Here is an 18,027-nt window from a genome sequence, read left to right on the forward strand (position 1 = left end):
AACCAATTCTGGGCTATGCATAAAGAGAAAAATGCTTAACATAAAGGGAAAACTCAACCCAAACATTTTTTTATTCAAAAACAAAATACAGCATTAACAAACTGATGTGGCAGGAATGAGCTAGTGCAAAGAAATGATGGACAAAACAGTGACAGATACAAAGCAAGTAAAGGCAATAAAACCTTGTATCAGCTGAGGGAGTAAACTGGAATGGTACTGCAGTCTCTCAATCAAACAGGGTTTATTGAGAAGTTATACAACTCCACTAAGCAATAGTGCATGTACAGAATTTATTGAGTACAGATAGGCACACACAGCCACTTATCCCTATATAGTGAAAACGGCACAGCTCATCACTTCTCCCTATATTCAGACAGGAGATATAAAATATACAAAGCATGGGTGATGTAATGCAACAAAGACAATGTACGACATCAGAATAAAATTCCTTCCAGCACCTGACAAGTGTCGTTTTCAGGATAGAACTTACGTTCTGGAATGTGCAGCTGATATGACAAAAAGGAGACTGGAAGAGTTCTAAGATTTGCATGACAAACAGTTTTCCAGTTAACCGTTAGAACAGCATTCCCTGATTCTGACTGACTTTGTCTTCAGTTTTTTTACATGAATATACACTGCATGGTTTCCATAGCTATAGGAACTACAGCGGTTTGCTGACTAACCCTGCCTTTTTAACCCATACTGCACCGATACAATAGGTTTATAAGGGAGACAGTATTTCAAAGTGTTCCTATTTAGCCTAGATATAGATACACAAAGGGACTGAATCTCAACTAAGAGTTATGCAGAGATCACTAATGCATGACAACAAGTGGCTCATTCCAACAGCTCTACTCTCTGAAAACACGTTAGATCATACGCTCCTCTGAAGAACTTTCATGGCAGTTTAAGGTGCGTACACTGGCAATTAATGTAGTACACATATTAAACAAAGCTTTGGGGTTAAATTCTGCCCCCAAATTGTGTGCCAACATCTGTTATTGGCTTCATTCCTGTGCCTATCTAAGGGCAGAATTTAGCCCATTTATTCACTTTACCATCACTGTACTAGAGAACAGCAGGTCATGAGCTGTGCCATGCAGATACAGGAGATATAGCCTTCAAAATACCTATCACTCAGCTGTCACTAGTAAAGCACATCTATTTCAAGCTTGGATAGGTGAATTCATACCAGTACAATTTGCAGTTTACCACGTAGGCTACTGTCTTATTATTCTTACAGTGGTTATGTCATCTCTATATTTTGCTGTGACACCACCACCACCACCACGCAGCTGTTTGTCAGTTTTAAAGGAAGAAGGCAACATTAATCACTGCAATGAAAGTATCGGGAGGGAGACCTAAACAATACCACTGGCACAATTGTTTAGCCCATGGCAGTCTTGCAGAGTTCATTTTCTTATGTTGTGGTGAAATTGGAAAGACCAGCATGGTAATGGAATCAAAATACTCGTGTTTAGTGGTGGGCATAAGTCATTCAGTAGATGTGCTGAGAACCTGCTCCCATTAATTTAATGGAGCTAGGTCTTAATTTTGCATCTTAAGAAAGCTGGGTTCTATCTCACAAGAGCTCCCATATAAAAGCAAGTTTGATTACTTCCTTCTAGTCCTGAGAGGTCATTTGTCAACAACACAAAATGATCTGGTGTATCATAGTAGGGGTATTTGAAAGTTGAAAATGAGCTGCATCATCACCAAAGGTCCACAGAAAAAATCTGCACCTTGCTTACCCACACTACTTCTGGCTCTAGCCGGTGACAGATCGTCAAAGTGCTAAATAAACACACACAAACAAAATATGAGCTCAGTATTGTCTCTATGCAAAACAGATAGTATGCCTAACAGATGTTATTCACTTTCTTTATACACTTAGACATTCACCATATTCCTGAAAGAGCAACTGATGCCTTAATCTGAACACATTCTATTTAGAAACAACTCCACTTGCAATTTTTTTTTTGGTTCTGTTATGAAAACATGCACATGAGTAGGGCTTTTTTTTTTTTAAATAGTTATTGCAGTTTTATTCATTTACCAGTTAGATATTCTACATCTCCAGAGTAAACAGAATCCAGTAATAGCTCTTACATAGCTAGCCCTTTTCATCTCTGCAGATCTCAAAGTGCTCTGTTACCAAGCAAGCCAAGTATCATTGTCATCAAGCATTGACCGGATCTTTGATTAAGATTTCAAAAACTTCTGCTGCTTATTCCTCACTTGGAGCCAACAGGCCTAACCAGGCTCACGCAATCTGACTGTCCTCAACTACTACTGACTTCAGTGGGAGCTCAGAGCCTGGAGCCACAGTTAGTGCCATCAGTCTATGGACTCAAACTGCAATAAACTGATGTCCCGATCAGATGGCTAAGGACAACAGCTGAAGAATAAGGAGCAAAAGTAAGACTCAAGGCACAGCTGCATGAACTGAGGATATTTTGTTCCTATGAAAAAATGGGGCAGTGAAATAAAAAAAATATATATGTACACCCCCCACACCGTATGCAGAATTCTCTGTTGAACATTCATCTCCCCGCCCCCCATTGTCTTCCATGAGGCACCAGTGGAATTTCAGAAAGAATCAAAAGCCATCTGACCTGTTACCACCCTCTCAGCCTTTTCAAAATGTCCCATTTGCTGTTAAAGAAACTAGACTTACCAAAAATCTCTGGTGAAGTTTTCTTTCAGTTTTTTGTTTTTTTGTTTTTTTTATAAAAAAAAATTGTGCTCCACTCTGAAATTAGCTTTTGGGCATGGAAACAAGCAGCAATACGCTTGCTGAATTAAATCTTAAAATAATTTTGTATGCTATACAAATATACATCAGTTCAACATTTACACCACTTCACTTCCTAGGATCATAGTTCAAACTTACTGCCATTACATATGGAGCAATTACCCAACTTTTCAGTTCAAAAGCTCCAAGGATATAATTTTTCAGGTATGAATTCACCCAGTGATGGGATGGAAAAAAACTGGATCTGTTAGTAGAAAAGTAGTAATATGAAGGAGTTCCAGGTGAACTAGATACTTTGTTTTTTAATACAGTCCATATTGTTAAGGGCTGGGGGATAGGTTTTGGAGGGGCTTATATAGTGGGGGTAAGGCTGCCAGCTGCAGCTGATCCTAGAAAGATTTCAGCTAATAGGAGACCTTCCTCCTCTTGGCCTCACTCAAGTCTTTGTTCTCCAGGGGTTGTTCCGATGCTCTTCTGCTTGCAGGGGTCCAATAGTCCTTCTCTTTGCTCCACTCATTACCTTTCTGGTCTTCTTTACCGACAGTTTTTGCCTCTTTTGACGAGACAGAAACTCTCCAGTCATGGTCCTGCCTGGCTGTATGGGAAGCAGTGAAAGGCATGTCTGGCTGTCTTACAGTTTGGTTGGGCTTGTTCGAATCTTCTGCCTTGGAGACAGGAGGCTGCACACTGCTGATCTGACCCCAGTGGGCTGAAGAGGCATCAGGTCCCCGTGACAATGTCACATCTGGATTGCTCAGGGATGATGGATTGCTGTTCTTGGAGGCCTGCTCCTTCCCTGTCGCTTCTGTCCTCCTAGCCAGCCTTGGATCCCGTGGTCTCTCTCGAGCAGCAGGCTGCACCGGTGTGGGAAGAGTGACACCTTTGGAACCCAAAGCTTGAGACTCTGGGGGCTGTCGGACTACTCCATTGCCTTGTGCTGACAGGCCAGCACTGGCAGAGAGTTTTCTAGAGTCACTGCTGCTTTGTCTGTTGGTGACTTTATTCTTCCCATCACTGCCCAAACACACCTGCACTTGAGTAGCTTTCTCTGACAGTGCAGCAGTAGGAGGATAGGAGAGTGGCCGCTGTAATGCTGGTTTGAGCTTCAGAATTTTAACAGCATCCTTTTTATAGTTTTTGTCACAAGTCTTGATGATCGCGCCTCTTCTCTGAGCATCCTGAATCAGCTTATTCCAATCTTTATTTTCCTTGAAAGAAGAAAAATAGTTAGCAAAAAGAAACCTGCACACACAGGGATCTCGGGATGCATGTGGTCTCATTTTTAATCCATGCAACCTCACTTCCTATAGCTGTCACAGGAACTGGATGTACACTTGCTCTGGGATGAAAGGATTTTTAGTAAAAGTTTCATTAAAAAGCAATAAAGCATCCCGCTGCTATAACACAAAGAGGATACTTTTAGCCATCATCGTACAAACTCATTTAAAACGACAGCTCCTGTAACTATGATTGTCAGGAGAGCGGTCCTCCGACCTTGTCCAAATACAACACAAAAATGTGGTGCGATTGCCCCCTAGTGGTGGATGAGATACAGTAATAAAATATATTTTTTGAAAAATTAAGGCAAGGGTGTGCAAACTGGGGGAGGGGTAGGGGTGCAAGAGTATCTCAGGGGCAGGGGTTCAAAGAAACTCTCAATATCACTTTTCATACCAGACTTACTAGTGCTCAACTGCCAGCCTTACTTCTGCTGCTGCTGGCAATGAGGTGCTAAGTCTTCTGTGGAAAGTGATATTGACAAATATTTTCACATTGCCACTCTTACTTCTGCACAAAAAAAGTTTCAGATTACAAGTAACAGAGGGGGCAAGACAAATTCTCTGAATGGTGGGGGGAAGGGGGCGATTTGAAAAATTTTCACACCACTGGTTTAAGGGACACCAACTTCAAATATAGGCAATTTTTAAAAGGTGAATTTAAGCAGTTTCAATTACTACACCTGCGCCAGATTCCACCCTGCAAATTTCTGTGGTTACCCAGCCACATTTTCTTGTTTTGTAAGAACATTTTTCTCCACTGTTTCTGTGTAAAAGACCCACATGTAGGGAAAACTGACTATCCCAGGGAAACTGATTGTGCATTTGCTAGCATTTTGTGCAAAAGGTAAACAAACTGAAGTAATAGAAAAAAAAATCTATTTTTTTTACAGTTGGTTATCTTAGGCATTACTTGAAATGTGTAAGTAAAAATTCAGACAAAAGTGGGATTTTTTTTTTTTTAAAGCTGGAAATGTTCCTTTAAAAATTTCAAATTCAAAAAGACATTTTAGTTTCCTAAATGAGTAAAATCTAATAGTTTCTTAGATTGATCCTATTAGAAACAAGGCACTATATGCAAGAATAATATCATGAGAACAAGGACATTTACTGATTCTCTGCTGAATGAGAAATGCCAGCTACAGTAGTTAAACTGTCCAGCCGTCCTGATTCTTATTACAACGACTAGCAACCTCAAAACTGGTCAAGTGCAGTACACTTGATCCCAATGAAATAAGCTAAAATCTTCCCTCTTTCCTCCTTACTTTACGCCACCATGCCTAGGATCTAACAAACTCGGGAAGGAAAGGGGTGAACAGGACATCATCAATAAGCCAGTGTCTGGAACTAAACTGGCCTCTTTTTATGCTTAATTTGCATTCTCAGCATGTGCTACAGAGTGAAAAACCAACTCTTCCTCAGGCATGGAGGGCACTGTAAGGAGATATGGTGCAGTTCTGCTACAAAGGGAATTGGGAGCAGATCTGGAGAGTATTTGGGGATGGTGGGTCCTCTGGTCTTCGCCCGACCTGAAGCAGTCACTAGGATTGGGGAAGGCAGCTTCATTTGGTTTATTGTTCAGCTTTTGGGGGGAAGAAAGGAGAGGATTCTGACCCTCAGGCTGTGGAGCTTCCCAGTGCCAGCTCTTGTTCAGGCTGCCACTAGAGAGAAGATTTACCCCCTCATATTTTCAGTATTTTTTTCTGTTAAATTTTATTGCAAGCCTTTTTACAGAACAACATCTCACCTGCCTGGCTTGAAACAATGGATACAGCTCTCCCTTCAGAAAGCCTTCTGTGGCGGTGCATTAGACAAGGACAACTGACTCTGCCCAAGAACAGCTTTCACACCATTGGATTGCTTTAACTGAACAACTTTATTCCAACCCAGACTCCTCTTTCACACAAGGATGGGTTGGGAATGGCTTTCAGGTCTCATTCCTGACCTGAACTGACAGGGAGAACAGGTAGAGATTCCCCGGAATACAACACTGTACCTACCATTAACGTTGTCAGTCTTCCAAGGATGAAGAGGCTGTACCTTGCTCGGGTAATTGTAACATTCAGACGCTGAAGACTTGCCAGAAACCTAAACAACGAAACAAAATTCAGTTGCTGTATTATTTCTTCCAACGCTCTTAGGTGAACTTTAGTTCTTATTTTTAAGAAGTGACAATTGCTGAAATAAAAAAATGCTAACTACAAAGAAGGTGGGTTTTCCTCCATCCCTTGTTCCCACTACAGCAGCCAGCCCTCCCCTGAACAGGCACTTTGGTTGTTACCCAGGCTCCCTTTGCCATCTTCAATCCCCTGTAGAGAATCTCACTCCCCCCAGCTTCTTCTGCTGCTGCTTCCCTTCTCAATGGTCTCTCCAGCCCCACTTATAGCCACTACTTCTCCTTTCATCTTAAAACAGTCTCCAGAGTTTTCCTACTCCCTCGGCCACTTCCCTTCCCTGCACAGACTCACAGATGGAAGAGATCAAACTTATTTCTCCTGTCAAGACTTTGAGCTTCCTTTTGACTTGAACTGAAATAGATTAATAATATTTGGTATGATTAATGTGAAAAGGTTCTATTTGACATTTCAACACTGTGCTTGAATATTTTATTTATTTTAAGGAGAAACACACGGTGTGTGCCATTTTTGCTGTGTCATGGTTCTTGAGACCTGACATTTTTGTTCCTTGACAAAGAAGTTTTCACATTGGAAATATTAGATCTTGTCTACCCTGTTTTTGCCAGAGGGCTATACAGATAACAGAATTATAGGTTTTATTCATTGTTTAAAGTTCAATTTTTGTTAGCACCTATTTAATTCAAACTTCTGATGAACCTTGCGGAAAAAAGCTCTCTGTTAAAGACTAGCACACACCCACTCCTCCTCCTCCAATGAGGACTGAGAAAGCTCCCAACTCCAGAGCCTACTCTGCCCAAAGAATTTTACAAAAGAAAGTCTCATCACAGCTGACACCAATTTAGCTGAACAGGTACCACATCAATACCTGGTGTTACCAACATGTTAATGAGTCCTATTTTTCAGCAGTTACACACACACACACACACACGATAGTAAAAACATTGCAACCCAGAGAATAGCCTATGTTAGGGCTTCCACCAGTGGAATTTCTGAGGTAAAATTCCCTAGTGTAGACACCACACAGTTCTCCAGGAAAAAAAAAAAATGGGACGGCACAACTTGATATTCCTGATAGTTTTAAGGTAAAAAATCTAAATGGGTCCCTTCTCTCCCAATTACAATATCCTTTCAGTGCCACTTCTTGGGCAGGGTTTTTCTCCCTTTGCAGGTCACCTTTTCGGTGAATTCACCGCTGGACTGGTTACCCTGGAGATCAAAGCCCCTCTGCTCGGTACAAAATTATCTACAGCACAGGCAGCAGTGGTGGAAATTTCGCATAACACCTCTCCAACATGGTTTGAAGAGACCACAGTGATTAATACGTAGTCCTTGTCTACATGAACAATTAGACTGCAGCAAGCTGGGGTGTGAATCTACACCACACCAGCCTGCCGTGGTCTGTCCACATACACCCTTGCTGATGCATGTTAACAGTTTGTTAGAGCACTTTCAGCTAGTCCCATTTCAAAGAGGGCTAGAATAGATCAAAGCAGTCTAATGAACTGTTAACGTATGTCAGCAGCATCCCCAGGGACAAGAGCATCTTATTGCCAAAGCGATACATAAATAAAGCCTCAACAGCTGGGTGAGCTAGTAACCTTTGTAAAGGGGCAAACTGAAGCAAAGAGGGTAAGTGACTTGCCAGCCAATAACAGCACCAGAATTACACCTGGCTCCCATTCCCAAACAATCATCTAGCTTAGGGATTCTCAAATTTATTCATTGTTTAGACCCACATTTCAATGGAGAATGGGCCATCTGCCCTCCCAGTCATGCTTGTGCAGACCATCTCCATGATCACACAACATCCATGTGGCCACTAGCAACTGCCTATGGGGAAAATTAACATCAGGGAAGCATTTTACATGTTTTTATCCATCTTAATGCAATTTAGCAGGTGGAAACAAAGAATTAGCTTCATGTGAGCAGTCAGCTCCTCATGGACCACCCTGAGACTCACTGAACTACACCACACTGCCTCTCAAGATGGTTCAGTACCAATGTCCGTTTAACAGTTGGTTGTCTTTACTGCTGCAACTACCAGTAAATAGTAAACTAGTGCCAACTGTAATGGCAATTTCTGTGACACACACACACACACACACACACAAAGATTGGCGCTGAGTCTCCTTTCACTGGGTCAAACAGCTGTCAGCTGGGAATGACATTATGTCATTACTGATCTGGAATTATTTGAACTAGTGACCTAGAATTGAGTCTTTTTATGCCCTTATCACTTATGCGAACAAGCCCATTTCACCTATGAAGGAACCATCTAGCTTATTTCTGAACATATTTATAAACCACTGTGCTATGTAGCAATACTTTGGCACTGGAAGTGCTATATAAATAGGTCACTTTCATTCACAATCATGAATAATTTTTTTTAAAAGAAAGAATGATCAGCACATCAACAAAGTTGCAATATACAGTCATGAGTGTGTAATTTGTGAGACTGCACGGCAGCGCTAATAGCATGAAGAAAGATACACAGCCATCAGTTACCCAGGCATCATCTCTATCCAAACTAAACAGACAATTAAAATGGAAAACCAAAGGATGCATGCAAGTTCATCTGTGCTCAGTGCAGATTATTATACTTTGCACTGGGAGTCTCAGGTTTACTTCCCTGCTCCATTACAGACTCTGTGTGAGACCCTGGACAAACCACTTAGCCTCGCTGTGCTTCAGTTTCTGGCTCTACAATGAGGATAACACTGCCCTACCTCACAGGGGTGCTGAGAGAAGAAATACATTAAAGATTGTGAAGTGCTTGGAAATCTACTGAAGAAAAGAATTACATAAGAGTTAGATATTTCTATAGCACCTCCTGCCCAGACCACTTTTAGGAGATCAGTGGGGTGGGGTGAGGGTGAACTGACCATTAGGATGCTTAATTTGGCTGGCAGAGATGAAAAACACCAGACAGATTATCTCTCTGATGTTCTCTTTCTGACGTTCTGCAGAGACCACAAGTCAGTAAAGTCTCTCTAGGTGTGTGCAGACTTCTAGTCTCCAACTCCGCCCCCCCGCCTTTTTTTTTTTTTTTTTTAAAAAGCAAGACATACCCAATTGACCCGTGTGTGCTGTTCGCTCTTACACACGTCACTAGAATGCAGTCTTTCTGTCGACCCTGGAACCCGTCAACTGTGTCTACTTCCCCCGCTCTAGGAGAGAGAAGAATTTTGAGCTGTTTATAATTTTCATCTTTCAATTTTAACCAAGTGCTTATCCCAATAACCTAAGCACTTTTATGAAAGGTTAACGTCTTACAATAATCCATGCTGTAAATTAAACTATTTCTAACAAAAAAAGATACAGTGCATGACCCTCCTTTGTGAAAACATTCACTTTCTTTTTCAGACGCCAAGATTATGCCAGAATATTGTTCAGGTTCACTGTAGTTCAGGAATCATTGGAAGTGTGCTCGTTAATCAGCTTTGTTCTGAACGGCTGTATAAATCAGATCACATAAAGAGATACAAACTAGAGAATGGTACCCAAGGACCTCACTATCACTATTAAGAGAAAAGGCTTTGAATGCTGCTCTATGCTTGTAACAGCTTAACCAGTTGCAGCCAATTGTCAGTACTTTTTCTCAGCACACAATTTTTTTTTACTATTACAGTTTCTACCCTACTGCAATATTTGACAGAGGAAAAGCAAAAGGAGTCCATCCAGAGGATTTAGTCCCCATTAGAACATGTAGGGTATTTTTACCTGCCCCTTCCAAACTCTCTGTCCAGCTCTTGTTGAATCATCTTTTTCTGTGCACTGTAAGGGGTGATTATTCCTATGTGACGAAAACCAATATCATTCTTTTTTTCTTTAATCAATTTCATTATTTCCATCACCAGCTTCACTTCCTGGGGATTAGCAAAAGAGCTGAACAAGAGGAAGAAAACCAATGTCAAAACCATTTATATATTGTTAAACTCACGACTTTAGCACAGCTCATTTTACTGTGCCTCTTCATGCTTTATCCTTTTGAGATCTCTGGATGAAAGAGGTTGCAAAGCATTTACAAGCAACCACCAAGGTAGGGTTGACATACACCAGTGGGGAAGATCTCCTGTGAAAGGCTCTATCATCAGTCCCATGTGAGCTCTAATGTCTGGGGAAGTTATAGAGGAGGGGAGCAAGTGTTTCTTGTGATAAGCAGAACCTTAGCATTCAACATGGAGAAGCAAGTCAGTGAGGTCATAGAGGCCTGGAGAAATGGTGCTAGTTAGCAGTGTGAGCTGGCGGCTGGTGGGACACGGCATTAAATTCCACTGTCACAAAATGAACACTTATTTATATTTACGCCCATTCAAGAAATGAACAAATCCAGCCCCCTGCACTCTGGCAGGACCAAGTATACCTAGACCAACCTGACAGGAGTTTGTCCAACCTGTTTTTAAAAACCTCCAATGATGAGGATTCCACAGCCTCCCTTGCAAGCCTATTCCAATGTAAATACCCTTGTAGTCAGAAAGTTTTCCCTAATATCTAACCTACTTTTCCCTTGCTGCAGATTAAGCCCACTACTTCTTGTCCTACCACCACTGGACATGGAGAACAATTGATCACTGTCCTCTTTATAACAGCCCTTAACATATCTGAAGACTTACCAGATCCCCCTCTCAGTCATCTTTTCTCAAGACTAAACACATCCAGTTTTTGTAACCTTTCCTCAGAGGTCAGTTTTTCTAAACCTTATATAATTTTAGTTGCTCTCCTCTGGACTCTCCATTTTAGAAAAGATTTGGACAAATTGGAGAAAGACCAGAATTGGACACAGTACTCCAGTTGAGGCCTCACCAGGGTCAAGCAGAATAGGATAATTACCACCTATGCCTTACATACAACACTTCTGTTAATACATTCCAGAATGATATTAGCCCTTTTTTGCAGCTGCACCACACTGTTGACTCTCATTCAATTTTTGATTCATTAATGCTCCCAGATATTTTCCAGCAGTACTACCACCTAGCCGATTACTCCCCATTTTATAGTTGTGCATTTGATTTTTCCTTCCAAAGTCAAGTATTTTGTAAGATTCCTTTTTGATTTTCAGGTCATTAAAGAGCTCCTGATGGAGCCATACTATTTGTTCTATCTTCTCTTCACATTGAGATAGTCAGTCGTTGTGTCTTCAATATTATCTCCCTGAGAAACTGCCAGCTCTCCTGAATTCTTTTCCCCATAGATTTTCTTCACATGGGACCTTACCTACCAGTTCTGAGTTTGTTCTCTGAGAATGATACAAAACAGTTGACATACCAGTTTGAATACTGGAATGAAGAAAGCATGAGGAGCAAGGCACAGAGTTAAGTCCAAACAGCCAGTGCTACATGCATTTTGTGCTTTTTTATTTAGAAGACAGCAGGATTTTAAACTGAAAGTGGGTTGGGATTTCTCTTTTAACATTGTTTCCTCAACCAATGTAGCAGAGCCATCTGACAGTCTGACACTACCACTCCCTGTCTGGAGCTAAGTATTTGTGACAATAGCGCTTTGAACCATACTCAGACAGATTCAGCACAAACCACAGTGGAAGAGCTAAGTGTCAACAAACTTTATGTGGAGAAGTCTAAAGGTCTGGGTTGAGCGCAGCTAGGAGAATTAATCAGAGAACCATTTGGAACTCCCTCGCAAACTAAGTGGGAGCAACTGGAGCCATTCAAGGTAACCATAGATTGACCTTGGACAGCCATGGAAAGCCCTGGGGACTAGCAGAGGGAAGGAGAAAGGGCAGGTGACCTTGATTAACAACAACACTACATTTAAAAGACTTGTGAAAGACTACCCTGCACCCACAGAAAGGAAAGTGGGTCCCAAACCAGACATGAAAAGAGTTAGAAGGAAAAAAAAAACCTGACAAAGTTAATGACGCTCATTCCAGGTAGTAAACAGGCTGTTCACAGGGTCTCTGGTTCATTACGAGATAACCACATCAGGAAGGATAGCCCTGACTCTGCTCAGATATACAATCACTTACACCCAAGCCTTTATAAAGGCAAGATAGTATTTACATCAGAGAAATGCCAAACTCATGCCCTGAGAAACAATGTTCTCCCTCTGCTGAATGTCAACATCAGGTCTTTAGTTCAGAATGGAGCTTTGGCTACGTTCCACGTGTGAAAAATTATTCTGCAGTTAATTATACCAGCAGATTTAGATTTTGGTGGAGAGGAGAATGAAGAACTTACTCATTATCCCGTTTTTCGTGGCCATCTGCTACATCAAAGACCAGGTATGGCTGGAATAGCCAATCTGAAGAACATCTGTTCTCTTCTGTTGCTCTGTAAATAATTGTAATTATCACCATTGCAACCATCAAGAGTTCTGAGAATTGATACATCCCTTATCTAGTAAAGGTAAAAAAATGCAAGAGACTTTCAGCTTCTCTTCTAGATTCCATAATTCCTTATGCCATCAATGTATACCAAGGCAAGAAACTGAGCTCTTGGTGATAGAAAATCAGCCCAGTCTTTGAGATTATGATCTAGTTAATTCATGAGCCCAAGACAACAGCTGGAAGAAGGGTATAGGAGTTTCCACACCAGTTATGCAAACATCTGTTTCCCTCTTTTGGAAAGAAATCCTAGGGGCAAAGGAGTACACTGACTGATTTGTGTGGAAATAACTAAGTGCTGTTTAGTTTTTGCTGGAATACCCCTTACTACCGAAACGCACAGAATGCAACCCACCTGTCAGTCTTTAAAGTCCTGCCATAAATGTAATTGGATGGGAAGAGGCAGATGTCAGGATGCATCCTATATTGTATAGTCAGCTGCACAACTGGCAGCTTCCCTATAACACTCTGCTGCATCTGTTCCTCCAGGTGTTTGTGCAGGCGAGCCATCATAGACTGATCATAGCCATACTCTTGAGCTTTCTGCCAGAGGCAAGACACAGGATTGACGTTTGGGGAGTTAGGTGCATCTTAAACTTCACCATAAGAAATCCAATATGGGCTTAAACTTGCAGCTTTGTACATCTGTTTTCACACCTTTAACTCACCAACAAGACGTTGAATTTGACAGTGTGACAGATATTTGTATTTTAGTTTTCACAGTTTATATTTGTCAGTAAGTCTGCAACTTCATTTCAGCAGAATTTTACTGGCATTAATCAGAGTCAGCAGCTTTACAGTTAGTGGATCTTTAATAAGAAATATAATCTCATTTTTTCAAATCTATCCAATAAGAAAATTTTTCCAACATGCAGTTTCAGGTGTAAAGAAAGCCATGTGCTGTATGAATTACATTTAATGTTTCTCCTTTCTTGGCTCATACAAATAGGAATATAGAGCCCAAGCCAAAATGTCCACACTGCTATTTTTAGCAAGCAAGCGTGAGCCCCGCTAGGGTGAGTCTGTCTACCTGTGCCGGGAGGCTCACTCCCAGCTGCAGTGAACACATACCCTAAGTGACTTACTTGACCAGCATCACACAGGAAGTCTGTTGCACAGCAGGGCATTGAACCTCATCACCTGAGCCCCAGACTAGTGCCCTGACCAATGGACCATCCTTTTCCCCCTTATATTTTATATGTTCAAATTGTCCCAGCTAGCCTTGATTACATACCTTTATACAGTCTGTGCTACTCGACGTTGTTGTCCTTTCACTATTTCCATTATACAACTCCATTACCAAAAGGTACAAATAAAATCCGCTTACCATAGATATTACAGTAGGAGGGAGCTGCTTGGGATCCCCAACAAGGACAAGTTTACTACAGCGATGAGTCAGTGGAATTAGAGTTTCAACCTCACATGATTGTCCCGCCTTTCATATACACAAGCAGGAACAAATGAAGTAGGAGTTGTAAGCCAAAAAGAGGAAACATAAGAATTACATTTCCTGTAATGTACCCAGAATAACCCAACTCAGACACATTCATTTTTCGAAGTTTAAAAAAACAAAGGAAAATTGCTTTGCTTAAAAAATCTGAGTGAAGAAAACCAAAATAAATTGCTCTCAATATGAAATTACATGCTCTCTAAAATAGATACATTTATAAACCATCAATCTGGAAAGTTTCCAACAACACTTTTTTTTTTTTTTTTTTTTGCTGTGCTCACCTTCAGAGATTCATGTCCCATGTGCACCCCTCTCTTTCTAAGGAACAGTATTTCTGCGGATGTCTGTAGTTTGGGAAGCCATCCTGGCCAGGGCAACTTGCTGCTCCCTGGCCCACGAGCATCCCCTTCCTGGGATATGCAGGAAACCAGGTCCCCATCCCGGGACTCCCCAAATCACTCACAGGCTACAGGCTCCTTTGGCTCTGGTGCAATCCCAAGCACATGTGCATGGGCCTGTACAGGCAGGAACTACCTCCCAAGGGGGCACATGCACTTCAGCCTCCAGAGAGGTGAGCGAGATGGAATGCTCCGCGCCCCCCCCAAAATCTCCTACAAGGGAGGGGCCACACTCTTAGTCCTCCCCTCCTCCTTGTTCTTAGAATCTCATGGCAGCAGGTGAACCAGGAGACTCAGCTAGTGAGAGGAATATTTTGAAGAAACAAGACAAAATTCAGAACCAGTCAGGTCATTGTGCCCCCACACAGCGGCACACCCCATAGTTTGAAAACCAATGGTTTAGATTACTTCAAATTAATCTCCCACCTGAATAACAGCTACGTGATAGAAGTAATGAACTTTGACACTGTTATCGCCTTTCACGGGTCTGGGATCTCCCAGACGTTGCTAAATGGTAGAACATGGACTCAGATGGTTGCTATTTATAACTAGGACAAAAAAGACCTATTTACAAAGGCCTCAGGCCACTGGCTGAGAAACAGTATGTGTAGCCGTATCATCCTTCTGATGTACGCAGAAGAGAAGGTAGTTTGGGGATTATGGTCTGGCTCTGGCACTGAGGAGAGCTTATCACCAGAAGCCACAAAACAGTGTTCAGGAAAGACTGCAACAAAAAAAAATGTTAGCTTATAATGGATGTTTCCCCATCCTTCCAAATATCATGCTGTAGCTGTTGCCATCAATACTAAACTGATTATAGTTACTAATAAACTTTGCTGACCTCATCCACAATGACACAGCTGAAAGGGTCAAGTCCTTGCCGGCGAAAAGCAGACTCCAGCAGAAAGCCTCCGCTTGTGCTCAATGTGCAACAGATGATGTGGGACTCCAAGATGATGCTAGCCTGCACTTCCTGAGGGCGCCCTCCGACCTTTGAGTACAAGGGCAGGACTCTTAATATCATGCTTCTTTTAGACAGAGTTAAAGTTTTCTTAATCATCTATTCTGACTTGTGATAACAGCATCTACCAGTTTGGCCAATTCAAACAGCTAAACATATGGTTACGCTGAAGTCAGCTCCTTTGAAGGAATATTAGCTCATACCAAAAGAAACTGAACATGAAACAAATATTTTAAATCTGCCTGACTAAGGTGTTACTCTCACTAACTCCCAAGCACAACAATCTCTCTATGTAGTTTACAAGACATTGCTATACAGGATGTAAACATCGGAAATGTACTTTTATGTCTGTATGTATACAATCCAGACTTTATTATTGTTGTATTAAAATTAGTTCGCCATCACCACATTCCTTAACTCCTTAGGACAAAGTAGGGAGTCACAGACAGTCTATATCTGTTACAGATCAAGCTTTCGTGATGCCTTGGATAGCTGCCTGTAGTTTGGCCCTATTTTCTGCTTTTTGTAAAAAAGCTCCACATCAGAGTGTGTTTCCACCTCTAAGTGCGTATCAAATTACTTTACATAGCCCCATCATTCTCCATAAACCAAGTAATTCCCCCAATTCCTGTGTGCTGACTTGCTTAAAAACATTTAAGTGTATTTGAACCAGATGTTTAGAAGCAGGGTGGTGAAGGGAAGGAGTCCTGAGGGAAAGAGTTCATATATAATAGATGTCTCCCCTATAGTCTGTTGCTCCTAACAGTGCTCAAGTAGGTAGATTGTTCATTATTTCAAATTCACCCTAAACTAATGATATATTTTTAACATATTTCCCATCTGTTTCTTTATAAAATCCTGCCAGCAGAACATACCTGAATTTTCACTCAAGTTTTCTTTAGTTACTTTTAAATCCTCCCAGCAACCTCAAAATCAAGAACCATCTCTTTTGTAAAAGATGATATATCTATACAAATTAACTAAGTCTGTTTTAAAGCGTTGCCCTGAGGAACGATTCCTACCTTCCTCAGTTGAGAAGTGAGTTGTTGCCGCTCCTTTGAAAGTCGGGCAATTTCCTCATCTAACTTTTGACTCTGAAAGAAAGATATGAACTGGAATATCAAGAGTAATTAACAATGCACATTTCCTTTGTTCTCCTATGGCCTCAAGGTTTTCTATACATCTAAACATGTTCAACTTACAGCCTTTTAATATCTAAGTGTACCTGTATACGCAAACCACAGTTTCTTAGAAAAGATACACAATTGTGAGCTGTCTACAACGTAAGATATTTAGATTCCTAAACACAGTACACTGGCTTGTCTCCAAGAAGCTAAGCATTGTAATTTACTATCAGGTAGCTGCAACATGCAGGTATGCCAAGTGTTTAAAGCAAAAATTGATGGGAGACTTAAGTGAAGTAAAGTGTAACAGTCACAAAAATGTTCCTTGTCTGACTGCTTGATATGTAAAGAGACAAGGTGGGTGAGGTAATATCTTTTATTGGACCAGTTTCTGTTGGTGAGAGAGACAAGATTCCGAGCTTACACACAGCTCTTCTTCAAGTCTGGGAAAGTTAACCAGTGTCACAGCTAAATAAAAGATGGAACTGATTGTTTAGCATAACAACACTGTTCGATATGTATCCAATTTCAGGGTTAAAGGTAAAAAAAATCTAAGCTTTAAAACACACATGAAAATGAATCCGTGAAAGTTTTTAAGTGCCAATTACAGTTAGCTAGAAAGGACTATTCTCTCTAGCTGACCACTAAGTAAATGAAGGATCCTGCAAACTGCCTTAGAGAGTTCCAAGTCTGTATATTACCTTATCTAGAACTTTGACACAGCTTAATGACAGCGACAAATGCCTCTGTGGTGGAAGGCTATTAGTTCCTGGCTTATTTTAACAGTATTGGTCAACAAGTGCCATGTAGTTGGAGGGATGAAAGAAAACATTGCTTCCATCACAATTGAGAAAGGTATATTAGGTTTAGAAAGAAGAACTCTTGTGGATTAAGCCTCCACTGAAAGAAGATGTATGAATAAAAACTACAAAGCAAAATTAAACTACCTTCTGCCTCTTATCACATCTATCCATGGCACGCTGCCGAGAGAGACTGTCCAGCTGGCGATCCAGGGCTTCCTTTTTCCTGTGAATATCCTGGTCACGGCCAGGTTGTCCCCGGTCTATGAAAATAAAATGAGGAGGAAATTAAAGGAGAAATTTAAATGTTAGACCCATTTTATTTTTAAAAACTATCACTAGCACCACCTTAGATTATTAAGAATGACTGGTCTGGCACTCAGTTTACTTGTCATTATTTATACTCCTTTTACTTCCTGCATTTCTCACCTGGACAACAAAAATCAATGAAGTTAGTATCCTTTCTACGTATTAGTCAGGTTTTTAAATGCCACAGTGTCTAGATTTCAAATGCTACAGAAGGGTTTGTTTAAATACAAACATCCTCAGTAGATTTTTATTTGTTGGAAATACTTATAGGCCTTATAAAATGCTGTTTACTTTTTTTTTTTTAAATACAAAATTTAAGTTTTAGGCCAAATTTATATTGACAGTGTCCCCCTTTTTAGGCCCTTAGAGAAAACAAGTTCCTTATAACAGCACTGTGGCATAATATAGGCTGTTCTATAAATACTCACCTTCACAACGCTTCTCCTTTGTGTTCAGTGGAACTGAGCACATAGCA

General features: G+C 40.9%; 1 protein-coding gene across 1 annotated transcript in view; it reads right to left on the minus strand.

Moving 5' to 3' along the window:
- Window positions 1-53: 53 nt before the first annotated feature.
- The window catches only part of SETX (senataxin), a 48,065-nt gene continuing 30,091 nt past the window's right edge, over window positions 54-18,027 (minus strand). Inside the window, exons 16-25 of the mRNA XM_044992615.1 lie at window positions 17,391-17,506; window positions 16,342-16,413; window positions 15,200-15,349; window positions 13,838-13,945; window positions 12,866-13,053; window positions 12,365-12,457; window positions 9,891-10,055; window positions 9,239-9,337; window positions 6,033-6,120; window positions 54-3,963 (exon numbers count right to left, since the gene is read on the minus strand). Of these exons, the coding sequence (XP_044848550.1) occupies window positions 3,160-3,963; window positions 6,033-6,120; window positions 9,239-9,337; window positions 9,891-10,055; window positions 12,365-12,457; window positions 12,866-13,053; window positions 13,838-13,945; window positions 15,200-15,349; window positions 16,342-16,413; window positions 17,391-17,506 (1,883 nt within the window). The 3' untranslated portion in view covers window positions 54-3,159. The remainder of the gene's footprint in view (window positions 3,964-6,032; window positions 6,121-9,238; window positions 9,338-9,890; window positions 10,056-12,364; window positions 12,458-12,865; window positions 13,054-13,837; window positions 13,946-15,199; window positions 15,350-16,341; window positions 16,414-17,390; window positions 17,507-18,027) is intronic.

The sequence above is a fragment of the Mauremys mutica genome, chromosome 18 (genome assembly GCF_020497125.1).
Source record: "Mauremys mutica isolate MM-2020 ecotype Southern chromosome 18, ASM2049712v1, whole genome shotgun sequence".
NCBI lineage: Eukaryota > Metazoa > Chordata > Testudines > Geoemydidae > Mauremys > Mauremys mutica.